General features: G+C 38.6%; 1 protein-coding gene across 4 annotated transcripts in view; it reads left to right on the plus strand.

Moving 5' to 3' along the window:
- The window catches only part of LOC128785148 (protein ELYS-like), a 40,995-nt gene extending 16,692 nt beyond the window's left edge, over nucleotides 1-24,303 (plus strand). For 3 of the 4 annotated variants that reach the window (XM_053937399.1, XM_053937398.1, XM_053937401.1), the window contains exons 8-36: nucleotides 201-351; nucleotides 1,063-1,195; nucleotides 1,282-1,463; nucleotides 1,916-1,977; nucleotides 2,809-2,937; nucleotides 4,849-4,939; nucleotides 5,026-5,115; nucleotides 5,305-5,445; nucleotides 6,210-6,314; nucleotides 6,790-6,883; nucleotides 7,181-7,304; nucleotides 7,413-7,469; nucleotides 8,614-8,760; nucleotides 9,497-9,684; nucleotides 9,862-10,006; nucleotides 10,104-10,235; nucleotides 10,772-10,919; nucleotides 11,005-11,155; nucleotides 11,701-11,802; nucleotides 12,275-12,470; nucleotides 13,303-13,497; nucleotides 14,676-15,105; nucleotides 15,631-15,730; nucleotides 16,676-16,782; nucleotides 17,974-18,134; nucleotides 19,151-20,942; nucleotides 21,731-21,864; nucleotides 22,313-22,419; nucleotides 22,924-24,303. In XM_053937399.1, coding sequence (XP_053793374.1) covers nucleotides 201-351; nucleotides 1,063-1,195; nucleotides 1,282-1,463; nucleotides 1,916-1,977; nucleotides 2,809-2,937; nucleotides 4,849-4,939; nucleotides 5,026-5,115; nucleotides 5,305-5,445; nucleotides 6,210-6,314; nucleotides 6,790-6,883; nucleotides 7,181-7,304; nucleotides 7,413-7,469; nucleotides 8,614-8,760; nucleotides 9,497-9,684; nucleotides 9,862-10,006; nucleotides 10,104-10,235; nucleotides 10,772-10,919; nucleotides 11,005-11,155; nucleotides 11,701-11,802; nucleotides 12,275-12,470; nucleotides 13,303-13,497; nucleotides 14,676-15,105; nucleotides 15,631-15,730; nucleotides 16,676-16,782; nucleotides 17,974-18,134; nucleotides 19,151-20,942; nucleotides 21,731-21,864; nucleotides 22,313-22,419; nucleotides 22,924-23,113 — 5,784 coding nt within the window. In that variant the 3' untranslated portion in view covers nucleotides 23,114-24,303. The remainder of the gene's footprint in view (nucleotides 1-200; nucleotides 352-1,062; nucleotides 1,196-1,281; nucleotides 1,464-1,915; nucleotides 1,978-2,808; nucleotides 2,938-4,848; nucleotides 4,940-5,025; nucleotides 5,116-5,304; nucleotides 5,446-6,209; nucleotides 6,315-6,789; nucleotides 6,884-7,180; nucleotides 7,305-7,412; nucleotides 7,470-8,613; nucleotides 8,761-9,496; nucleotides 9,685-9,861; nucleotides 10,007-10,103; nucleotides 10,236-10,771; nucleotides 10,920-11,004; nucleotides 11,156-11,700; nucleotides 11,803-12,274; nucleotides 12,471-13,302; nucleotides 13,498-14,675; nucleotides 15,106-15,630; nucleotides 15,731-16,675; nucleotides 16,783-17,973; nucleotides 18,135-19,150; nucleotides 20,943-21,730; nucleotides 21,865-22,312; nucleotides 22,420-22,923) is intronic. The other variant, XM_053937402.1, reaches the window with a different exon arrangement.
- The last annotated feature ends 2,125 nt before the right edge of the window (nucleotides 24,304-26,428 follow it).

A 26,428-nucleotide genomic window follows, 5' to 3' on the forward strand; every position in this document is an offset into this window, starting at 1 on the left:
TTAATTCTCTTGAATGTCACATGTAGTTTTTATTTGCTATCAGAAATAAGTTCATTAGAAATAAACACTAAAATATTGCATGTTACATTAGATATATACATTCTTTCTTAGTAGATCTAATGAAAATTACCTTATTTTCTTTCTTTTTTTTTTTTTTTTTTTTTTTTTTTTTTTTTTTTTTTTTTTTTTTTTCCACCCAGGGTTTGGAATACTGTGATGAAAGGTACAGTTTAGACCTCACTGGTGGAATCTTTCCCTTGAGAGGGCAGACCAGCAATACTAAATTACTCAGCTGTCAGACCATAGAAAAATTTCGCAACCATGCTGACAGAGAGGATGGCGTTAATGAAGGTTTGTTCTGCTGTCCCTGCTTGGTTATTCTGAACTACATGGTTTGGAAATCTAAACAATGAGTGCTGTTCTATACCCACAGTCTTAAAGTCTTAAATATTCATCTAGCTGACCTTGTTGGGTTTATTTAAAAAGAAAAATTGTTCACTGAAGTTATGTGGTACTTTTTTATCCCTCTGACCATTATTCTTCAAGGGAAAAAGTAGGTTTTATTTTATGTTTGCTGGGATGCTAGAGCAGTGAATGGGGTCATCGGTATAAGGCTGGTCAGTCAATTTGTTCTGCCAGTTGTCTGAACAGTAAGACCATTCTTTCTATGGCTGAGGAATGTTACCTGAATTTTTTTTTATCCTGCTCAAACCTCTGGCTGCACCCATTAAGCGCCTGGTCACTAGTGGTGTTTCCAAGGGCTCAGTATTGGAGCCCGTTCTATTTGATACCTCTTTTTGATGATCTGGATGAACAACTTGATGAGATAATAATTGTGTATTTGGTTTGTTTTGGAACAGATACAATTTGAACAATTTAAAAGAGGCAGTATGATTAAAACCTATCACACGGATATTTGCTACTCTGTATATTGTTTTTATCATTCTTAATATTGTGATTCATTAGTGAAATAACAGAATTAAGCCAACAGAAAGTGATGTTTTAAAAACAGCAGATATCCCATATTTTCTACATCAAGAAACAATGTCTTGTCTTTGACAGTAATCTCTCCTGACACCAGTGTATCGATCTTCAGTTGGCAAGTGAATACCTATGGTCAGGGAAAACCATCTACTTACTTGGGTGTGTTTGACATCAATCGCTGGTATCATGCTCAAATGCCAGACTCATTGAGGTGGGTTTTAATTAAGTGGTTTCAATAGCCCTACAGAAGGTTAATTTAAGAATTGCTGTTGAGCTTATGCACTTGTTCTCTTTAAGGCCAGAAGAATTCCTTCATGATTGCCCCTATTTTGCACTGTGGTCACTGGATCCTGTAATAAGCATGACTTCTCCAAACCTCATTTTGGATATTCTGGTACACGAGCGTAGTCTGAGTCGGGGGGTTCCTCCTTCTTATCCACCACCTGAACAGTTTTTTAATCCAAGCACCTATAATTTTGGTAGGTATTTCACTGCTTTTCATTTGAATAGTGACAAGCTTCACTGGAGGTCAAATGCCACTTTGGTGGTTCTCTTTCTTGTTCATTGTTTGTCACACAAAAACCAAACCAAAAAAAGGCCCGCAAACCTCCAACCTGATTGTACCTTGTCCTGACAAGGTACTTAGTCTTGTGAAACATATCTGACAGACTACTGAGTTTTGGGTTTTGGGGCTTCTGTAACATAGCCTGGGAAGGGGTGATGGTCACAAAATGAAATGCCTTTGAGCTGAGGCACCTGGATAGCACTCAAGTTTCTGCAGACAGAGAGTAAGCAGTTTTTATGGGAAGTGTGTAAGTGATGTGATGAAGGAAAGGGGTGCTGGAGGTTTGTCTTTGCAGACAGCACTATTTAAAAAGCATAAACTGGAGATGAGGTAACAAGGCCTGTCAAATGTTCCTTGTTTCTGCAGATGTGACGTGCTTGCTCAACTCGGGAGTTGTTCACATGACTTGCACCGGCTTCCAGAAGGAGGTGACTTTTTGATTGTATTGAGAGTGTCAAGAGATGAACCTTTACTAGCTTTTCTCTTGCAGTGCTTTGAGTGTCAGAGACCACTTGATGCTCAACATTGCCCATACACATGCATAGCTGCAGTCATCCCCTGCCAGTTTTGTGCAAATGGCACTGTTTTAGGGAGGCATGAGCAGGGGTTGAATGGCTAGAAAGGAATTGCAGCATTGCTGTAGTAGGAAGGACAAGTGTGGTGGAAGAAGGGGAAAGTGTTTACTTCTTTGTGTAGAGTGGAGTTAGGGTTTTGAGCAGCTGTGATGAACTTGAGAAAGGAGAACAGCATGGAGAAAGGGAAAAGTGATTTAACTGTTTAAGAAGAAATGCATTTTTTTCTCTCAACCTTGGCCAAATTATAATTTCTGAGTCACTGTGCAGCTTTTGACAAACCCTTTCAAATTAAGTTCCAGCTCACTCAATATACCCATATGAATCATCTTCCTCACAAATGAGCATAGAGTCTTTCAAAGAGTGATTCGTTGTTGTATTAGTTTTAACTTCTACAGAATGTACTTTGTGTCAATGTTAGGGGAAAGTAAGGCCTGTGTACTGACAGACAGGCTGGAAAATACTTTCTTGCCTTCAGCATTGCAAGGGTTTTTTCTTATATAGAATGTTTTTTTTAGAAACTCAAGCTGTTAGTGTGCTGCTGTCTTTGACTCTACATAGCAATGCTTACCAAAATTGCTAACCTAAAGCCTGCTGCTACTAATGCAGCTTTCTGACAGTCTGAGTGATCCAGGACCTTAGTGATTAAATGCTGTCTTAACCTGTGTGTTTTGATTGATGTTTCAGACCCTGAAGTTTTTGAAGAAATCTGGTCCTTTAATAAGTGAAGCGATTCGTGACAGCTACACTCGGTGTCTTGTAGCTGGCTTGCTGTCTCCAAGACTGGTTGATGTCCAGCCATCCAGTCTGAGTCAGGTGAGTGTACCCTGGGGAATTCGGGGGGAAGTACATTCATCTTGTCTGAAAAGGCTATAAGACCATGATTTTTGATTGCAAGCTGCTCTGAGAGGCAGGTTTTGACGTATAGTTAGCAGAAGTAATAATATTCTTAGATCCAGTCTTCTGATTGTGAACAGCCCTGAGAGGTTTGTCTTTAGTGACCCGTCTGTAAATTCCATGCCTCAGGTCCACATGTGGAAGCATTCAGTCAGTGCTGGGCATGTGCTTCAGAAAGCAGCTTTCCCTGGGAACAGCCTTCATCCTCTTCATGCCCTCAGAGTCTCAGAGCCTTGGGTGCAGTGCAGTAGGTGGCCCTGATGCTGCATCCCTCCAATGTGCACTATTGCAAACACCAGCTTGCTGCACTAGACATTATTTCCTTCCTAGGAAGTGCTAACCAGTTACAATGGTCTGCTCTACCTGACAATTGCATCACCACTTCCTCTCATTTTCCCTTCATCAGTAGGTTTTTCTGCACCCTCTCAAAACTGATCTTTACTTCTGTAGCCTTTGTCTTGTGCTGTGATAGCTCGATTTCCTCCTCTTAGACTGCCCTCTTGCTGCAGCACCTGGAGCACCTATATCTCTCAACACTGCTACCATTCTGTCTGTTACCACAGTGGCTTCACACCCCTCTTGTGGATTTTCCATTTTTGGTGCAGCAAACTTTGTTTCTCATCTGAAGAGTTTCATGAAAGGAGGACTCTTTGTGATGAGCAGCCCATCTTTCTCCAGGCAGGGTCAAAGCTGAAGGGTTGGATGGTCATCATGGAGTGGAGCAGCAAGCACTAGGAAGGGGAGAGTAGTCTTCCCCCTGCCTTTATCTTCCTGTCTATGGGATTCTTCACCAGACTGTGGAAATTTGTCAGGAAAAATAACACTTCTGCATAATGTGGTAGCTAAAACAAATTTGGCAAGCAGACCCAGCCCATGGAATGCTTATTTTGCAAGCCTGTAGGTTTTTACATTCTGATTAAATTTACTGATGTCAACTCTGGTGTGAAATTACTTGAGAAGGAAAGAAAATTTGTGATGACCTTTGCTGAATTGCCACTATATTGTTCAGGCACTGCGTTAAGCAAGGATTGCTATTGAATACTAGAAAGAAAAAATTTAGAATTAGGGTCAAGAAGCTTGGAATTTTGTTTGGTACCCTAAGTAGTATTTGGCATGTTTCCTTCTCTGAAATGCATTTTCTGAAAATGATGGAAATATCCTGTATGTCTTCTAATACGTAGAAATTGCTCTTAAATGCCATGATTTTACTTAGAATGCAAACTTGTAAAGTTTATTTAAAAAAAAATAGAGGAAAGAAAAAAAGAAAAATTTTATGCAGGATCATTTCACCTGAAATAAATGTCTGAGCTTGAATAAGCTGCTAAATTATTTCCAGTGTGTGTGCATGCCTGTGCATTATCCTTCTCAAGGACTGCCATGCCATTAGAATACAGTACTTGAACAGGCTGAAATTCCAGCCTATTAGAACTGAAATGTTTCGCTTCTTTATGGTACTTTAACAAATTGTAATTTAATGTTTTGGCTGTCAAAGCTGCTTCATGTCTTGCTAGTCTCAGGAGCTGCTTGGCCTCAGCTTCACTGTTTCCATGCAAACACAGTGGTGTTTGCTCTGTCCCCTTCACGCGTTCCTGCCTGCAGTCCAGCCTGTGGCTAGAATTAAGAAAGAATCAAGAATATGGAATTTGTTGAATTTGCAACTAATGTCTGAATGGGTATCCAGTTAGAAAGAAACACTTCTGTCAACAGCTCAGGTAGTGTCTGATTCAGAGCTACTGTAAAGGTCACCAACAGAATCTCCAGTGTTTATCAAGGTAAGCCTTAGAGGCAAAGTATGTGAGGTTGTGATTTGCTTTTGTGTGTTCTGTTCAGGAGGAGCAGTTAGAAGCAGTGTTGTCAGCTGCTGTGCAGACAGGATCTTTAGAACTTCTGACAGGATGCATTAAACACTGGACTTCTGAAGGTACTGCTGCTTCCATTGTTCTTATGTTGTGTCAGTTTGGGTTAGAAATTGTGATTTCATGTCCTTTTTGTTTTCTGTTTTTAAAGAGCAGCCAAGTTCTGCTGTAAATTTACGGTTTGTTCTTGAGTGGACGTGGAACAAAGTGATCTGTACAAAAGATGAACTGGACCAAATATGTGAGTAGTGGTTTAGTGGTTTTTGAAACCTCGAGTCATTCTTTGTAAAGGGTCTTCTTCAGTAATCTGCCAGTGTATGCTGCTGGTTTTTAAGAGGTTCTTTAAGTCTCCTGTGGTTGTTTAAGGGTTTAAGTTTGGAAGTGTGCAGTTGCTCTGCTGAGTGATGATTTAATATTTCTCCTTGACAAGGTGTTCCACTGTTTGACGGCTCCTGCAACTTCATTGACCCACAGACATTGCAGTCCCTTCAGCACTGCCAGCTGCTTCTGAGCAACCTCAGCACAGTCCTGAACTGTTTTCTAACAGAAGCCCGAGAGCTTACTGAGAAAGGTTGGTGAAAGCACTGCTAGGCCTTAGGTCTGATGGTTAAGATTTGGAAGGATGCTTGGGTTGTAACTGTGGAGACAGGAGCTGTTGTTGTTTTGGATGGTTGGGAGAGAATCAGGTTGAGCTGGGAGGAGAGGCTTAAATCTGAGCAGTTGGGACTTTGGTTTAAGCCACTTTGAGTTCAGGGAAGCAGCTTGTGGAGTTCATGAGACTGGGTATGGGAGGCTACACTGATTCAGCACCGAGCTGAGTAAGGACCTGGGTGGCAATAGCAGCAGCTGAGTGTGGTAATGCTGAGAAGTGTTCATAATTGTTAGCTAGCAATTGATTGTTGTCTGCAGATTGCTGGGAAATAGAAAGGAAACCAAAGTGAGTAACACGTAAAGCAATTGCATTGAGATTTTTTGGCTTCTGATTTTATAAATTGTTGTTGGCATGTTGAGAGAAATAGAGGACTATAATGTCTTTCGCTAAAGTAAAACTCTCTGCTACATGGAAAACAAACGTTGTCTTCCTGAGTATATCTAAAGGTTTAGGCTTTATTTTTCAATTTTAGTCTTTGGTGATTCTGTTTCTTTGTAGTGATTGGGGTTTTTTTTTGGCGAGGGGGGAATGGTGGTTTTTTCCTTCAAATTAATAAGTGATCTAGAAGGACAACTACAAAGACAGGTTTCTACTGTGTTCATACTTTCCCTTTGTTCTGCAAAGGGAGTTCTGTAAAATGAAAGGAATTGCAATACTCAAATCTTGTTTTGACTTTTTTTCAGGTTTTTCAGACTTGACAAATAAGCAGATGGTAACCAGCCTCATTTCTTTGTATGCACAAGTAGTGATCTGGTTCTGTCGATCCAGTCTCCTTCCCGAGGGTTTAGGTAAGCAGAACCTGTAGTTCCAGTACACTTGTTTTGATAGTAAAAGCAGTACCTGCAAATTTTGAACCTTTGATTCATTGCTCGAGGTGAAAGTACTCCTCGGAAATGCTCTTAATTCAGACACCTTATAAATTCCATTTTCAGTTTTAATCATTTTACAGATGCTCACATGTTCAGAAAATCATTCCCTTTGAGAGTTGTTTATTTAGGAGTAGCCTTGAGCTTACCCTACTTGCTCTGAACGCTGCATCAACTGCAAACATGAAATTGATCTTGAGAAAAGTAGTTGTAGTTTTGCAGTTTGCAGCAGTAGTAGTTTTGCCTTAGTTCTCTTTTAGCAAAGGCAGAAACAGGATTGGATTCATTGAGAGTTGGAGGCTGCTTGAGGTTTTGTGGTTTCTGTCTGTCTAGTCCAAAGATCTAGTTGAAAAATGTGGTCTTATTCTTTAACTTGCTTTTACTTTACCACCTGTAGATGATCACATGCATTTGTCCAGACCTTTCTACAATTACCCTCTGATTCAGAGCTACTATACAGGTCACCGACAGAAACTCGAACGTTTATCAAGGTAAGACTTAGAGGAATTCTCTAGAAAGCTGACACTGTTAGACTGTGAGAGTGGTTATTTTTGCAGTTAAAACCCTTTGTCTGCACTCCTTGGCATTACACATAACAGAGCAAGAAAGCAAACCTGGAACCCAGAAGGTCATTGCAACTCTTCTCTTGGGTTTGTGCTTCAGCCTTCTTAATTAATAAGTTCATTGTGAGCTAAGGACCATCTTTCCTCTGACTCCAAAATCTGTGACACTGAGAGGCTGGACTGTGTATTTTACACTGTGCAAGCCCTTGCTCCCTTTTGTTGCAGAGGCAAATGGGATTCTGATTGCTTGATGATTGATGGAATGGTTTCCCAGCTGGGAGAGGAAGTGGAGAAGTTGTGGCAGAGAGATGAAGGCGGCACTGGGAAATACCCACCTGTTAGTTTACATGTGAGTGTTCTGTTCACTGAAAACCCCAGGAGCAGCAGCAGCAGTCCCCTAAAGCCAATGATTGTGAAAGACAGGAGCATTAGAAAACCCTTTCATCTTTCATTTCAGGCACTTCTGGATCTCTATTTGTTAGAAAGCATTGAAGAAAGTGACAAACATGCAATTGTATCCTTTCCAGAGTCTGTTATTACTCCTTCAGGGTGTGCACATAAAAGTTTTTATATACTTTTCACCTGTGTGTGGTTGGCAACACTTTCAAATTTATGCCTCAAACACAATGTGAGTGAATACATTTAGAATAGAATTAACTCCTAGGTAGGAGCATTGCTTAATTTCTTTCTAGACTGGAATTTTTCTGATTTCTTTTAAGTGTTTTGTTGCCAAGTCTCTTATCATATGAGAAAACATGTTCTCTAAGTTGTATTCAAGATAAAATCCTCACTTAGTTCTTCTCAAATTTTAACAGTTACTTATTTTTTAGGACACCCTTATATGTAGCATATGACTGCTTGTTAGTATGGTGCCCTAAACGTACTGTTTCAGAGCAAAAGGGTGGAGCAACAGTGGTTTTCCAGTTGCTGATTTTAGCCACAATCACTTGTTTCCCAGCCCAGCTAACAGTGTTTTTGGGTTTTTTTTTCTGTGTTTTTTTTTTTTTTTTTTTTTTTTTTGGGGGTGGGTAGTACCTTATCTTATTTGTTGCCTAAACCAAGAGTGGAGCCTGGAGAGCAAAGGGCTTAAAAATGGTTGCATTCCCAAGCTGCCTTTCTTAGACATGTCCCTAATATGGCATGTCAGAAAGGGAAGATGACACTTTGAGTGAGGGATCCACATGCAGTTTTAAACACAGTATCAATCAATAAGTGCTAAGTTGCATTGTAAGGGCACCGTAATTTGTGTTGGTTTTGTGAAGACAGGAAATGAGGAGAATAAAACAGCTGTAGCACTTCTTTTCCTTAATTAAGCCCTGGATGTTGAAGTGTGTTGAGTGTCCAACTGGTAGCTTCACTGACAGAAGCAGAAGTCTGGGTTTGTAACAGCAGTATATAAATACCCAATATCTGCCTTTCTGATTGCCTTACCGAAATCCACAAGTGTTTCTTTCTGGACGTATATTCAGAATGCAGTTTTGTGATTAGGACCTGACTATTAATATAATGGGTTGTAATAGCTTGAGACGGCAAGATCAATACCTTGGGATGTTCTGCTTTCTACTATTTTCATATTCTTATTTCTTTGTTTTGCTAAATGTAATGTGATACAAGTTTTTGGTCTTAGCAATTTATTCACCTTAATTAGATACTCTCAGACAATTTACTTGCTGCTGGATATTATGCATTCCTTTCCAAATAAAACAGAAACTTCAATTGATTCCTTTCCAACTGCTTTTGCTATCCCTTGGGGTCTTGTTAAGCTGATTCAAGGGTTTTGGCTTCTAGATCACAATGATTATGAAGTAAGTATGAAACAGTTGAGTTAGACACACATTGCACTGCGGAGCTGTAATCAATAAAATTATTTTAAAATTGCTACTTAGATGTTAGGAGCTGTTGGAGCATTAGAAGCTTTTTTATAACACTGGTCTGACATCTTCAGCAACAAGTTATGATTTGAAATTTTGCTTTAACTACTTTGACAGAAATTGATTAAAACAAAGGCATAATCAGCATAAATAATGCTTAATATTTGAATTTTCAAAGCTATCTGTGGTTAGGTTTTCAGCAGATTGATTGGGCACTGTTTCTAGAAGAGTGTTTTGGGTACTTGAAGCATGGAAACTGTGATGATAACAGGATCATTTGATACAGAAGACTGCAGGAGTGATATTTCAACCTAATAGCTATTCTTCCTGATACCAGATGTTTTTCTTGTCAGTTTGTCAATACAACCAATTTTTTAATAGCATAAGTTAATGTATTTATTAAAAGCGATGTCTGTACACCGAGTTTTGTGAACTTAGAAAAATCTGAATTGCTACTCTTAACACATTCACTTTGTTCTGGGTGGCTGTTTTTTTTTTTTTTCCCTGCAAATACTGAAGAATTTTACTGATATGTCCTGGATCCAGTATTTTGTCATTTAGACATCTAAGTTTCTCTAACCCAAGTCCAGCCTTGCTGCAGAAAGTTTTGACTGTTTGTTGCCATGGGTATGTGTATCTGTGGTAATGAAGCTGCTCTCAACTTGTCCAGAATTCCCTGGCCCTGCTCTTCCATCCAGCTACAATCAAGACTGTGTCATGGCAACACATGAGGATAATTCAGTCCCTCATGTGCCAGGGAGAGCACAGGCGAGCCCTCAGGTACATGCAGATGATGAAGCCGTCGATGTCCAGCAGCAGTGAAGTGCGCCTGTTCCTCACCGTGTTGTTGTCCAATAGGTAAGGAAATCTCCCACTCTTTTGGCATTCAGATATGGGGAAATGTGGAGAAGTGATGACACAAATGGGGCTCCCCTCTATTTCCTTTGAGCTTTGAATGAAAGCCCCATCACTGTGGGGCATCTTTTTGGCTTCAGTGTTCCCATTCCTTTCCATGTGCAAAACTTTTAACTGCAGGTGCATGGTGGAGGCTTGGGGTCTGTTGCAGCAGCACACCACGAAGTTAAACATAGAAGAGCTGCTAAAGCACATGTATGAAATCTGCCAGGAGATGGGGCTCATGGAGGATTTGCTGAAGCTGCCCTTCACAGACACAGAAAAAGTGAGTTTGGGGAAGAAACAAAAAGATCTTAATTGTCTCTTTGGCAAGAGAAGAGGCAGAATCGTAATCGATGTTTGAAACGTGTTATTTCTCACAGGAGTGTTTGGAGAAGTTTTTACAGACCAAATCTGGTGTTCAGAATCATGAATTCCTCTTAGTCCACCATCTGCAGCGTGCCAACTACATCCCAGCACTCCAGCTGAATCAGTCCATGAAGGCCAATCCGACGGTAAGGGTAGCAGTCCTGCTGTGAGAACTTAGGAATTAAATCTTACAGACCATGGTTGACTCCAGTTAAAAGAGTTTGTTTGCATCTGAGGAATAAATATGTATTTTGTCTTTTCATTCAGTTCCTCAGATCCCTCTGTTGCGTATGGTTTAGGTTATGGAAGTTGTTTGTGTTGCTTACTTCTGTGGAATGAAGAGAATATTGTATGTCACATCTTGTATCTGGCTTTTACCTAAGAGCAGTCTGGATGCTCCACTGTTAAAATTTGTCTTACAGGTTTTAATTGTGAGTTTTGGAGTTGCTTGGGTTTTTTATGTTTTTGATTTTTTTAACTAATCTTCCTTGCACTTATCCAAAACTACCAGGTGAAATTGATGTATGCTCCTGGGTGGAACTTAGAACTTGCTGTGGCTCTCTGCAGTGGATTTGTCTGTAGAGCAAATTTAGGCCTAGGTTAGAAAGAGCAGAGAGAAAGTTCTGTGCAATGATCTTCTGGTGAATTGTTAACTTCTTGCTTTACATGTTTCCTTTGTCAGAATGATCGTGATCCTCGCTTGAGAGAGAGAGCAGTAGCCAGAAATTCTCTATTAGACCAATATGGCAAGATCCTTCCCACAGTTCAAAGGAAGCTGGCTGTAGAGAGAGCCAAGCCGTACCGTTTGCCTTCATCGGTCTTAAGAGAAGGTAATTTTAGAGAAGGGAAATAGGACGTGCAGCTGGCCGTCACTTTGATTACACAAGGCTGATACTTTTCTCTCTTGCTTTACAGTCCCAAGGCCAAAGCCTTTATCAACAGCAACAAGGCAGGCTAATGCAGGAAATGTGCGTACAAGAGCAACTTTCATCAGTAAAGTGTTGTCCAAAATTGGAGAAGTATGGTTAGGAAATGAGCAGAAAACAAATATCTCACAATATGATAGGTAAGCAGCCTTTTATAGAAGTTAGTCTTGAGCTACATGTTTGGAGTGGGCGGTGGAGAGTGAGTGAGTGAATTGTAGGGGGAGAGAAAGAGAATTCAATTTGAATTGTGTTAGGTTTTTGGTGGGAAGATGCACATGAATAAAGCTTTGGTTTGCCTTTCTACACATATATGACATAACATCTAAGAATCAGTTTATTATACATAGTGTTTGGAGAGTTTTTCTGCTATGATGATCTTCTCTATACAAATGCATGTATTTACCTTATGGCGAATGTGTTTGCAGTGTTTAAGAAGCTGAAACTCAAACTGTCACTACCATGAAGCTGTTAGTGTACTGACTTTTACAGACTCATTTGTGTCACATAGTAATCTTTTACCAGTTCCTGCTTGGTTATTTAAAAATAAGCAGAATTACTAAGAGTGGAGAAGAGGCTAATAATTGTCAGGTGATTGTCCTACATGGGATGTAGTTACATAAACTAATTCTGGTATGGCTGGACTCTTGGGGAATGAAAATCAGTTACGTTTTTATTTTCCTTCTAGTCCTAGAACTACAGAGCCAGCAGTCAGTACACATCCTGGTGCAGAGTTGCCTGATGCATTTCTTGGGACACCTATTACAAAACTTTCTCACAAGTGTTCAAGGTATACTACATCTACAGACTTTATATTTCAAAATGGTATTGTTTATCATGCATATACATGTGTATGTGTGTATGCTTTTTTGGTTTACCAAGCATTCTGTTGCATTTAGTTTTGTATCTCAAAGAAAAAGTCAACTTAGGGATAAAATTAGATAGACAACTTGAAATGGTCCCTGCATTGAAATGTCAATGGGTTTTCTCCACTGCTAAGAATTAGGTCACTTGTGCAACTTAAAATTGGGGTATTCTTATGTCAGAGGCAGGGATTTAGGAAATTAGGTATATAATGTAAAGAAATAATGAAAAAATGCCCCAAAGTGCCTGTCACTTGTTTGTGATAGATCACCCCCAGCAGTGAGGTTGTATTTCTTGTTCATCCAGTGTTTTTGTTCTGCATCATCTGAGATGATCACAGCATGGTTTTTTTTCATTTATTTATTGATGTTCCTGGTTTGAAATGTGTATTTTAACAGGTTGCTGGATTTGGTGGTTCGTCCTGTTCCTTCCCGCTCCGTGCCTCAGGATGAGAGCTGGCAGTCCCCGTGCAGAGCTTCTACTTCTTTTGTGGCATCCAGCCTCCTGAGATCAGATACGCATTGCTCCAGCTCCCAAAAGAATCTGCCAAGAGCATCAGAGTTGAATTTACTGGAAACTCCTCGTGTGGTCAAGGTTTGTATTTTAAAAAGTCAGTAGCAACCAACCTAATGAAAAACTTCTGAGGTTTGTTTTAAGTGAAATCACCAAAGTATTTAGTAGAAATGCTTCTGGATTTAAATTTTCAGTATGCATGTGGTTATTATATACACAGCCCTTTTGGAAGCAGTAAGTTTGGAACGGTCTTTAAGCAGGAAACTTTAGTTCTCAGCTGATTGCAGTGGACAGCTGATTGTCCCATAGCTTTGTGAACTAAATTTATTTTTATTGTATGGAACAATTCCATCTTTCCACCTTCTTATGAAGTACCGTATGTACCAATGAACTAGCTTCATCCTCCTTTTTTGAAACTCTTCAATACTGTAAAATATTTTTGCAACAGTGTCACTTCCTCTTGTGTGTAGCTGAATAATTAGTGAAAAAAAAGGTGTGTCCATTTCTTTGCAGAATGGCTGTCAGATGCAGCAACTGAAAACACTGTTGTGCAGAGTGAAGTTCAAGTTGTGTGCCTTTTATAAGAGCAGTGTAGGAATTGCAGAAATTAGTGGGATAGGGGATAACCTTGCAGAAAACAAGCTGTCATATCCTTGCTTCCTGAAGAAATAATTTTGGAGAATAACATTTATTTTGTTGACATTTCAAAGACAAGCAAAGGGAAATATAAAAAACATGCATTTTTATCTTTTAAATGTTGGTATTTTTGGAAGAACTGTGCAGAGGCAAAACTTTCTGCTGGTATAAACCAGTTCACAATTTAGGGTAATGTAATTTTTTGTAATTTAAGTACAGTCTTCTGTTTTGAAGATTTAACTGATCCTAAATTAAGTGTTTTTATTTCTTTTCCTAGAGAGCTAAAGTTTTGGCCACATCTTCTGGTTTTCCTGGGTTTACTCCTCAGTCTATTCTCAGGTCCAGCCTTCGCACTACACCCTTAGCAACTCCCTCTGCATCCCCAGGACGATCAGTTACTCCTCCTCTACGAGCAAAGGAACCTAGAATATCTTTCAGGGAAGAGAGCTCACATGCAAAGTGGACCATTGGGGTAAGCTGGACTGCAGTTAGTGAGCTTTGCAGATAATGCTGTGATTTAATTTAGACTTTAGTTTGCCAAAACTTCTTATACTGAGAATCTGGATTGTGAATCAGAATGGCAGAATTTGGTAAAAAAATAGATTGTGTTATGCTAGACATTCTGTAACATCATGTTCTTGCAGGAACATCATCATAACATACATCAGGGACCATGGTGGGTTTTACTCAAATGTTGTTCAGAATGTTAGTTCACCTTTCAGCTGTACCTTTTCAAATGGTAGTGTTGCAGGAAGGTAAGGAATATAGATGGAGCCTCTTGTTTGGGTTTGTTAAATTTTGTAAATTGAACATCTGGGAAAGTAACAAAAGTCATAAAGATGCATTGTCTCTTAACCTGTCATTTTGCAACGTTGGATTTACTTAAATGATGGTAAAAAGAGACTCCTGATGAAAAGAACTGTAGTGTTTCGTTCTCTCAGGCCCAAAGTTTTCGGGTTTGCTTCTTGCCTTGCACCAGAGATAGCACCCATGTAGTTTTCAAATGCAGCGGGTCCATCTGACCAGCTGTGGTCTCTTCTGCTCCTGCAGCTGTGTAGCTGGATTCTGTGGCTCAGCCCATCAGCCATTTGCCAGCATAATGTACCCAAATTGGCGGCACAACAGGGACATGTGCCATGTGTGAGTAGCTGGTGTGTGTTACAAGGAGCTACTCAATTGTAACAAGATGTACTCTCTCCTGTATGAAATTCTTACTAATAGTGGCCAGATTAATTTGCTTGTTCCATGCCACAGGCATAATTGAACACCAGGATATTTTAGTAGTGCATATGTGTTTGTTGAAAGGGCTAGCATAAATTAGAGAAATCTTGAGTTAGGATTTTACTAGGCAAAGCTTTGTGTTCCTGAAAACACACTAGTAAACCTAGTGAAGAGCCTTGAGATGACATAGTGAGCAAGACTGATTTAATCTTAATTCTTCAATGTCATGGAAACTCAATAAGCAATCTAAAGTGTAATTATTTTTTACACTCAGCTTTAAATCTAAGGTAATGCTAGAATGAGAAATAATTTTTCATTGCCTCACTAAGGGGACATATGGAACTTAGAAATATCAGTATTTGTTGGGTTTTTCTTGTTTCGCTTTGACAACAGGCAGACTTATGTTGCCAATCTGAACTTTTATTTTAGGTGACAGAAGATGATAAAGCACTATTTGGAGCTTCATCTGAGCATCATCATGGCTTGGTGGAGGATGCTTGGTCTGAAAGTAGAACTAAACCAACTCTGTTTACTGTGAGCAGTCCTGGGGATAATCGTGCTGAATTGCAGGAATCTTCAGAAAGCATACCTGGAGATGATTTGGAGAAGATGGATGTCAGCAAGGAAAATAGTAACTTCTCTGTCAGATCAGACCAGACCACTTTGGAGTATCATGATGCAAAATCACCTGGTGATTTTGAAGATGATGTCATCTTTATAGCTGCTAAACCAGCTAATTCTTCCACTGAAGAAACTGTTGATGTTCAAGAATTGGAGAAAGAGGAAGAAAGTGAAATGGTTGAAGATAAACCTTTCCAGGTGAAACAACCAGATTCTTCAGGACAAAGAAAAGAAGCAGGTATGTTTCATCCTATGATGATAACCTAAGTTTCTGATTTTTTCAGATGTCTTCAAAAGACTGAATTACTGAGGAGTGCAGGAATTAATGATGAGTTTTCACAAGTGTCCTAGGCTTTTAAAATTACCTCTTATGTTTTAAGTCCTTTTCTAGGTATCCTGGACCTTATGAATGTATACTTTCCTTGGCTGACATTTTTTCTTGTGTAGTTGCAGCTGAAAAGCAACAGTATGGGAGTTTTGAAAGGGATACACGTTTAAAACTTTGGCTTGTGGTTATGTTTTAGGGGTACTTCTATAATTTGCAGGAATTTTTACATTGTTTAACTGAAATTATGCATCAGACTTCTTGTTCTACTGGAAAGAAGAACACAGGCCATCTATGCACTTGAAGTCTTGGTAGCATTATTTTGTTAATTCCCTATCCTAGGTGAAATGCATAAAGGATCACTTTTAACTCATGAGCAGTTTAAAAGAAGTGATGTTGAGTGCAACAGGGAAATCATCCATCTCTTAATTTTTGTAGGACTTGTGGAAGAATCAAATGCTGAATATCATACCCTTCCTGAGTATAAGTCGGTGTTTAAAGCTGCTGAGGCTGCAACTTCTGGGGCTGGAAATGAAGGGTGAGCTTAAGAAGTAGATACATCTTTGGGTTCACACAGCATACAGCTGCTGGCATATCTGTGTTTGAAAACTGATTTTGACCTGGGATTAGTACTTTCCTGTGTTCTTATATGTAAGGGCCTGTCTATTCCATTCTGTCTGTGACCAAAAGTAATCTGGTGTGAACGTAATGCACATTGACTAGCTGTCAGTTTGAGCCTTTTTTCTCAAATCATTGCAGACCCCAAAGTATGATGATAAATACTTCGTTCAACAGTCCCATACAGACCTTGTGAGACTTAATAAGCAGATAACAGAACATAAGCCCTTATTTTTTTTTATGAGAATTGCGTAGTTAAAAATGAATCCTGAGATTCCTGTAACTTCAGTGGGTTTATTTTGGAGTTTGAATTCTTTCTGACAATATTTTTTACACTTGATTTCTGTTTTCTGTGTGTGCTCAACTAGCATCTATTTGTTTATGGAAAGGGAAACCATTTTCTCACCAGGTACTTTAAAAGCTGCAACTGCTGAGTGATAAAGACAGAATGTTAGCAATGAGAGAACCCTTAATTTCAAGTGATAACTTTCGTCTGTACAGACTTCTGTTCACTTGGTTCTGAACCCCTGTTATTGTAGTTGCCCTCTTTCTACAAAGATAAATATTATTCAAAGATAATACATTATTCTGTAATGCACCTCTGTTATGTTACTAACTAGTGTTGGGTAGCTGGAAAGAATGTTAAGTATTGTTAAGAATGTTAAGAATTGTTAAGTAATTTGTTGCAAAAAATGAGTTACAAAGTGAATTACAAATTGAATCACACATTGAATACGTTGATAGAGGTATTTCTAATTTTTCTAGTATTTTTTGTGGTTTGAAACTTGAAGGTTTTACAGTGAGAAAGTAACTTGTAAAGCTCTTAAAGGTGTGTTTTCAACCTTTTTTCTCTCTTTTCATGAAGCAAAACAACCTACCAGGAGTCTGAAATGACTTCTTCATCAGAAGAAAAAGCCGTACTGGTTGCAACAAATCCACAGCTCACTGAATCCCTGGAGGCAGACAGTGAACGTATGTTGGAATGTTCTGTGTGGTAGGGTAGCAGAGCTCCTCAAGTGAAATGTGTAGTTTGCCATACCACTGTAGGTGTCTCAGATGGAAATAGTAGTAGTGTGTTACTGCTAACTTTCATTAAGCTGTAGAGAGAACACCCTCCTTAAAGAAAGTCCTTGTAGACAGTGCATAGTGAATCTTTTCATTCAAATACTGATCAAAATACTGAGATGCTGGTAGAATTTAAAGTATTATAAGGAGAGATCAGTATTTATTTTTATGTTGTACACCACTACCAATTTGTGTGCCATAGGATCTGCTGCTTGATTTACTATTTTAAAAGATGATGCATCCTCACTATTCAGACTGAAGCAACTGTCTACCAGTGTGCCTTTCCAGCCACATTGTCCTCTTTTTGTCCCCTTCATGGACTTGACAACTTATTTTCTTCTCCTTCCTTGCTGTGGGGCTGCATCCTTTAGCTGATCTGTAGTTGTCACAGTTTAAACCCAGTCGACAACTAAGCCCCACACAACCACTCGCTCATTTCCCCTGGGTGAATGGGGGAGGGAGTTGGAGAGCTAAAGGTGAGAAAACACATGGGTTGAGATAAAAACACTGTAATAGGGAAAGCAAAAGTCTTGCATGCAAGTCAGGCAAAACAAGGAATTTATTCACCACTTCCTGTTGTCAGGCAGGTGTTCAGCCATCTCCAGGAAAGCAGGAAAATGGGTCATGGGAAGGAAGACAAACACCATAAGTTCTAATGTCTCCTGCTTCTTCCTTCTTTCACCTGCCTTTTATGCTGAACATGCTGCCATATTTTATGGGATGTCAGTTGAGGTCAGCTGTCCTGGCTGTGTCCCCTCCCATCTCCTTGTGCACTCCCAGCCCACTCATTGCTGGCGTGGTGTGAGAAGCAGGAAAGGCCTTGGCTCTGTGTAGGTGCTGCTCAGCAGTAACTAAAACATCCCTGTTATCAACACTGCCTTCAGCACAAATTCAGAATAGAGCAGTACCAGCTACTATGAAGAAAATTACTATCCCAGCCAAAACCAGCACAATAGTTTTAGCATTTGGAGAAAACCCAATATATGTGGCAGGATGGAGAAGCATATTGTTGGCTCTTGCGAGATCTGTTACTTCTTTTTGTTTAAACTTCCATCATTTATATAAAGGTTAAAGTAAATTTACATAAATCTCTTCTAGCTGTGATAAGTATCCTTGACAGTGAGGACGTGGTCAGTACTCCGTCTCAAAATCGCCTTGAGGGCAAGTGTGTGGATTTACCTGAAGAATGTAACCCTGAAGCAGCTGAAGCTGAAGAAGTCCCTGTTTCTAACAATCCTCCAAAAACTGAGGAAATTAATGTAAGTAAACTATTTTCCCATTTTCTACACAATAGAACAGTTTGCAAATTGAGGACAGACCTGTTCTACTGACAATTTGAAGATGCTCAAAAATGTGTCTGTTTCTTGAGCTGCTTAACACAAGTTTAAAAACTCAGTGTTGTAAGGGCAGATATGTTTTTCTCTTCTGCATTTTCTGTTCCTATAACATGAATGGGACCTGTCAAGACTTAGGCCTTTGACAGCAAACAAAACCAAAATAAAAGCCTAAACTATTTTTTAAACTAATTAGGCATTAATTTGATTTAGTAGAATTCAAACTTTACTTTAAAAAATAGTTTTAATGTTAAAGACAATAAAAAAGTTACAGGAGTGCAGCTTCTTTATACTGGTAACCAGTTACCAAAGGACAAAAAAATGTGAGAAGGAAACTCAGAATTATTTAGGTGCTTAGGTCGTTTGTTCCTTCTTAAGACACAGAATTCCCAGTAATGAGCGCATTTATTGTCAAGATATTTCTTCAAGAGATGGAGGTATTTAGAAACTGTGTGTAATCTCATGCAATCCAAGTGACTCCTCAAAGTGCAGTGTTGAGTTGTTGGATGTGATACCTGGCCAGTGTAAGTGCTACTGTCAGAACTATCATGACTGAAGCTTTAAGCGTTGGGGACCCAATTGTATTTTGCCCTGTCAGAGGCAGAGTGGGTCACTCTGGCTGTGGAGCAGTGCAGAGGGCACTGCAATGTAATGGTCACCGCTGGTTGCGTACACACCTTGTGCTGGAAAACTGCTCCTGGTCATGGGCAGTGGCAAATGGTCAGTTCTGAACAGAAATATCAGAAACAGAGCATGTGAATTGTACACAGGGACGTCTCTCATCCCTGTGCCTCAATTACATAAACTCTTAGCTGGAGTACAAAAGCACATTGTTTCACATTCAGGGGTGATCTTAAGGGAACTTCAGTTTCATCTAGCTCAGTGTGAAATTAGTCTGTTTGCTACTGAATAAAGTATTAACAGACATTTTTTAACTTTAGGTTATAGAAGATACCTCAGAACCAGCACCTGAAACATCACCATACAGTGAGCTAGATCCATCAAGCGATCTTCATTATAGCTATGAAAATATAGAGCAACAGTTTGCATGTGATTTGCCTGACAATAAAGATAGCGAATATGATGCAACTGAGGGAGATGGAGACCTTTTTCTATCTCAGAATAATTTTACCTTAGTTTTGGAAGGAGAAGAAGGGGAAGCAGAGATGGGAGACCCTACATCTGTAGATGTTTCTAAACCAGATGACACAACAACAGAAGAAAAGCCTGTGACCAATTTAGGAAATACTGAAAGCCAGGAACATGTTACAAACTCAGTGTCCACTGTAACTGGTGATCAGGAATCTCAAAATATTGCAGAATCACTCCCATATGTGCCTGAACCTATTAAGGTTGCCATTGCTGAGAACTTACTGGATGTAATCAAGGACACGAGAAGTAAAGAATTTACATCTGAAGTTGTAGAACAATCAATTCATGAAACCATAGGTAAAAAGGTAACTAGATTCCAGAAGGCAAAAGCTCCCTTAACACCTGTGCTAGAAGCAGTGGGAGAGGAAGCCAGCAGACATCATTATGGCACTGCTCCAAGAACACGCACAAGGGGACAGCTGGGTAGAAGTCCGGGTATTCTGTCAGCAAGCACTCAGCAGCTGCTGAATACAGACAGCCCTGCTCTTCTTGGACTGTCTCCTCGGAGAAGTACCAGGCGAACAAAAGAATCATCTGAGACTCCCAGGCTCCAAACAGAGGAAAATGCTCAAGAGCAGCAAACACCTGTAACACCTGTTACTCCTAGGAGAGGTAGGAAACCTAAACTGTCTAATTTAGAAAAAACAGAAAGCAGCCATTCTGATGGACAAACCTTGTCTGACAGTACTCGGCCTGTTACTCCTAGAAGAGGATTAAAGAGAGCAAAGGAAGCTGCATCTGAACTCCAAGAAGAGGCTAATGAGGAAATGCCTCTTGCTGAAGGCAACATTATTGCTTCTTTTGCTTCCAAAAGGACTAAAGGAGGAAAAAGTTCAGCTGGAAATCTAGAAACTGGCAAGACTGACACTGATCATAAAGTAAAAACAGCAGTCAGTCCCAGTAGAAGTGCAAGAAAATTGAAAAGTTTTAATTTACAGTTTACTGAAGATACTGTCAAGGATCAACAGGTGCAGCTTAGTGACCAACTCCTTTTACCTGTGCCAAGTAAAAGAGGCAGAAGAAGAAAGATTAGTTCATCAGAAGTTTCAGAAAATTCTGATCTTGATGTGTCTAAATCATCGATTCCTCAAACAGAATTTAAACTTCCTGTCACGCCTAGAAGAAGTGCTAGGAAGGCAGCACAAAACGTCTTGGCAGATGCAGAGTCTACCTCTTCTCAGGAAGACACACATTCAGGTGTGAAAGTAGAAGCCCTTGATACTCCTAAGAGAAAAACTAGAAGAGTGCCACACGAGAACACAGAAAAAGTGGATACTCATGAACAAACTCCTGCAGAGCCAAGTGAGGAGCCAACCACACCCAGGACTACGGTAAGGACAGGGCGTCGGGGCAGGAAGAGGAGATCAATGTCTGAGGAGACCTCCCAAGGACCTGGTGGCAGTCCTTTGCTGCTTGAAGACATAAACCCCTCAGGACGTGATCAGACATCAAGAGCTCTGACAGATCGTGTTACAAGAACCAGATCCAGCAGGACTGCCATCCATCAGAAACTGTCTGTTGAGGAAAATCAGGCTTTCCTTTTCTCTCCTCCTCTCACAAAGTTGACAAAGAAATTTGAAGGTAGGTGCACTATGTTTATATGCAAAAGAGGGCATACCCTCTTCTTTAAACCACGGAAAACAAATTGTGAGGATGGCTTTAAGTATTGCAAAGAATGTAAGCATGCAAAAGAAAAAAATTGCCAAGAGGCAGTTCATCTTTTGGCTGAAGTCTATGTGACTGCCTGCTTAGTTCTGGTAGAAATAGATTATGAAGCTGATCTTGAAGAAGACATGAAATTAAATTTAAGCTATATTTTTTGTAAGGAACTTAATTTCTGTCAGATTTTGAAAACCAGAGATTATTTGTGAATATGTGATTGCCACCCTTTCCCCCCCAATAATAAGAGAAATAAAAGGATGTGTGTTTCCAAATTCTGTTCAGTTTTCAGGTTCAGATGAGCTACATCTTGCAACAAACTGTACAGCTGTTTAATTATGTGATTCTTTTCATGAGTGTATAGTTTGTCAGTGAAATTAGTGTACACAGGAGTCTTTTAATTAGAGTACATTATAAATGTTTTTGAGATATGTAAGGACTGTGGATTCCTCTGGAGTGTAATATCTTTGATTATGTAGGTGCAGGTAAAATCACTGCATTGGCTTAGTTTTGTTTCACTATTTATGGTAAAAGAATTAATCCCTAGAGGTGGTTACTAGGGGGAAAAATGCCTTTGCATGGAGTGTTTATAAAGCTGATTGGACCTTTATTTTGGGAAGCTGTTGTGCTCTTTTTTGTCAGCTGTAATTTAATATTACTGTCCCTCCTGCATAATGTATGTGCATACTAACAATGCATTGTCATTTTAGCTGGAAAAACAGACCATCCTGTGAAGTTTCAGGATTTAGACCCGGATTTGTCTTCTCAGTTTGTCTTTTCACCCCCTCTTTTGAGGTCAAGGAGAAAACCTGTAGCTAGCATTTCCCGAATTGTGAAAGAAGCAGTAAGTAAAAACTCCAGTTGTCCCATGTTCTTGATTTTAATTCTGTACCATTTTTTGAGATTGTGCTTTGCAATGCCTTGCCTTTTTCATTGGAAACATATCTAAACAGAGCTTTAAATGAATCAGTTAAAAATGTTACTGTTTTTCTTGATGAAAACTAGCTACAAAAGTCAGTTTTGAATCTATGTAAATCAGGAATTGATAAAATACTGTTTTGCCTTTAGCAAAAGGCACAGTGGCTCTCTTTAAATTACTTGGTGTGTTACCTGTTAATTTCAGAATTTTAACTTATAGGATGGTAAAATAATTTGATGTGGAAGATTTGTTTTTGCAAACAAAGGGTACTTTTGGAAATAACTTTGGTATGATTTCTTAATGAAAAAAAGTTATTATTCCATAGAAGTCTAAGAACTTGTTCATGAGTAACATTTTTGTTGTCTTAACATAGGAGCTTCCAGCTAAAGAGGAAGAGGATACCAAATCCATGGAATCTGGGGAAAAGCAAAAATTGAAGAGAGGTAGAACTCCAAAATCAAAAATGAAGAAAGCAAGCAAGTACGAAATAAGTTTTGAATAGTTATTTGCGTTTCTTAATGTGATTGTGACTCAGCTCTTAAGTATCTAACTACTTCTTCCACACTTGGCTGTGCAGGTCTTCTCTCACTCCATTAACCTGTCCAGCTTGCTGATCTAATAGGCACCTTTTCCCCATTTAAGGGTTTGGTTTGCTAATGGAAATGGAAGAGGGAGGGAATAGAAAAGGGCAGGTGGATACTAATTGCAGTGGTGGCATTGCAATGCTTTTACATTGACTTAGTCCACCTTATGAACTCAAACTCTTCCAGTTTAGCTTCTCATACAAGGTGGGAGTTGGCCAGACAATGAATAAAGAGAATGAAAGCAAAACAAACCTGATTTATGTACCTTTTCTACTTTAATTCTATCTGCACAGAAGCCCATGCATTTTTTAAATTGATTTTGGAATTCTATGTCATTTTTTCCCTCAATTGAATACTGTTAGTACTGAAAAATTGATATGATGCCTATCCTTCTTTTCAGAACCACAAAAGAAGATTCTTGGTCACCTCCACCAGTCGAAATAAAATTCATCTCTCCTTTTGGAAGTCCAGTGGATGGAACAAAAACCAAACAGAAAGAAACTACAGATACAGCAGGGAAGACACTAAGAAAGAACAAAAAAAGACTGTCGAATTTTCCAAAGCCAGTTGTGCGCCGGAAGATGCTGTAACTGTTTTTTAAGTTTATAATGTACACCACTGTTTGTAAAGTCATCAAAATTGTGTGAATTAGTAAAAAGAAGAAAAATCATCTAATTTGGAAGAGATAATTTATATAAATTATTGTAGAATTTCATAAAAAATGGTCTTCAGTAAGTAACTCCATATGGAGTGTGATTTCCTCAGTCAATGCAGTTTTCTATTTTATATTAAGACTTCATACATTTATATAATATGTAAATACAGCTTATTTTAGGAATGTTAAATAAAAATGTATACACAATGTGCTTACTGTCTGATAGCTTTTTGAGGGAATATTGGGTTGAATGACCTGTATTGCTTAGAACTTTTAATGTTGGTTTGTGGGAGTTACAGACTTTCAAAAGTGATTCCAAAAGCTTTTAAAAAGTTTTTTTAGAATTCCTATAATGAGTAAACATTTTAAACATACTAGTTTTAATTTTAAAATTATGTTTGACCTTCTGGTACAAATAATTGGACTTACAATACAAACTGGTAATTCCTTACATTCACGGTTAAGTTGTACTGTATTGAAGTCAGAATGTAAACAATTGTGTTTTAAGCTGTGCAATATTTTTTTTTGTATTTGTCTTAAACTTTGGGAAAGCTGCTCTTTAGTTCATAAAACCAGATCACACCTCAGATGTGTCATTATTTCTTAAAATTTGTTGTCAGCAAAAGGTTAACTGTACAGATGGTGTGATGCTTACAATAGCATATCAGATTTAAAGGGATACTACCCAGATAATTTGAAATTTGAGCCAAAATTATTTTCGTAATATGACTGCTACTATAATTGAAATACTTACTGTCTGTAAACATGCTTTGCAGTATTTGAAACCTGCATATCATCACAGCACTGAAAACCTGATGGTAAAGCCTATATAATAGTCTGAAAAAGGTACAGAAATGTACAGAAATCTTAGTTACAAACCGTATTTTTGAATAATTATTTCATTAACAGTCTTCGGTTAAGGAGTATATGTCCCTATAAAGTTTCAATTTGTATAAATAAAGTCACAAACCTATTCTTTTAAAAGCAGACATGGAAGTACTATTTTGATGTGCAGTCTTTTAGACAACGGATTATTTTTCTGTATGTTAATTTATATATGGATGCAACTTTGAAGACTACAGAATGGTGGAACCTGATATTAAACTTTTCAATTAGTAAAAACTACTACAGTTATTTAAGACATAAGTTATTTATTAACTAATAGCTTGTACATAGTGAATGAATATACTAATAACAGACTAAACTTGTGAAAGAAGATTGTTCTGGGGCTGTGATTTTTCTATCTCAGAACAGATCATTCTAGAGAAGCAATTGCATGCACTTGAATATTTTTCTCCTTGGGGAAGTATTCAACATTGAATGATAGCTTAAAAAAAAGTCAAAAGTTTAAAGTGTGAAAGTGGAAGTAAATGGAGACCTTTGAGCCAAGTTAGTAATTATTTTCTGCATTTTGTACATTAATGAATATAAGTATGGTCAGAGAGGAAAGGGGAGGGAAGTTTAGCAATTTTTTATATTCACATTTCTCAGAAGTGCAGTGAATAGCTCAGAAAATGGGGTAAAAGGTCAAATTTTCAAAATTGGAATAGAATACAGATGGCAAATCTGTTTTTTGTAGTGTACAAGAGTATTTGTAAAATACTCTGATTATTGTCGAATTGACTGATGAAATGCCAGTGAAGATTGCTTAATAGGGTTTTAATGCATTTCTGTAATTTATACTTATATATATGTATATTTTTTTGGTATGAAAATTATTTAGAAATAAGGAAAATATAGTATTAGCAGATTTTATTAGATTTTAATGTCTATTTTATTTATACCTCAGCTAAAATAGCCTCATTTGTCTGTGCTTAGGAAGAAAGCAAGCAGTAGCAGAAGACAATTGGCAATAGATTTAATTTAGGTTCGCAATTTTCTAGTAACTTTTTACTTAAAAAGGAGTTTTAATTATGTGTTGAAATGTTTTACTCTTTTTTTCCCTTTTTTTGTAACTTGGATTTGGTGCACAGTTCTCCAGTGCTGATCAGTTTCCCCAAGGAGCAGTTTAAAAAGGAGCCTGAGCATAATGTGTATCAAGGAGTGGGCACTAAGAAGAAATTTGAAGGACATAGAAGGAAATGGAAGCAAAACCAAACACTGTGGCTCTGTTTAGAGCCTGAGAAAAGGAAGAAGCTGGGGAACAGTGTTAAGGAGCCAGCTCAAGGATGGGTTTATAATGAAGTGGAGAAAATAGACTTTATGTGGGTGCTGTCTGTGTAGGCTTGCTGCATGTGTGAAGGATGAGTGGAAAAGATTTGCAGCTGTTTGCACATGGAGCTGAGAGGAAGAGAGTAGTTGTGCCAGAGAAGGGCAGGAGGGACCTGTAGAGGAGGTGGGATTCATGGTGGTGGATGGATGGATGCAGAAAGCTGTGGGGACACCGGGCTGAAATTTTCTAGTAAACAAGGTGGGAATTTCACAGGAGCTACAGCTCATTGTTAAATTGAATATTCTGAAGTTTTTCTATAGAAAGATAATTCCTTGGTTCCTTAACGTTTTTATCCTCTAAAGAAGTGCTGGATGGCTAAAAGCTGAAGCCAGATTGTGCATCTGTACCTTTAGGGTGTAACCCCAGAGAAAATTCCACTGGAAGGTTGACCACCTTGGGACAGCAGAACCTTAGCTTTCAGGAAGAATAAAATGGGGCAAAATGCCAGATTTTATTTCCAGGAAGCACACAGGAGGAGTTATTAGTGACGGGAGCATGAATAACATTAAGGGCTGTTGGAAGGTATTTTGTAAGAAAATAAATGTTACAGTGGAAATTATTCTCTTGAATTACCTCACAAACATTCTTCAAATATTTATAAGCTAAGGCTGACTAAAGTATTTGTTCTAGGTCATAACATGAAGGAGAGGTAAATCTATTTTACTTTCAATAGCCACTCAGTGCTTGAAGTGCTAATTGATTAATGTTGATTTTGTTTATTTGCCTTAATATTTGTACATGTCCAGTGTGCAAGTAAGGGCACAGATATCTATTTATAACCCCATCAGAACTTCCTCTCATGGAAGACTACTCTCAGGGTTGTCAGTGCAATAAATTTGTTTGCTGTAATTTCATTACTTCCCGTGTAACTACTATATAGCAAAGGTGTTGATTTCTAGTGGGGGAAAAAAAGAAGCTTTAGCAGAAAACAGTCTACAGGTTCTCATGAGTAGTTAGGCAATGCTTGCAACCAATTAGTCTAGGCCAATCTGAAAATAATGAAATAATATAATTTTAGGTAATAGGACAGTGTTTGCT

This window comes from Vidua chalybeata, chromosome 3, assembly GCF_026979565.1.
Source record: "Vidua chalybeata isolate OUT-0048 chromosome 3, bVidCha1 merged haplotype, whole genome shotgun sequence".
Classification (NCBI taxonomy): domain Eukaryota; kingdom Metazoa; phylum Chordata; class Aves; order Passeriformes; family Viduidae; genus Vidua; species Vidua chalybeata.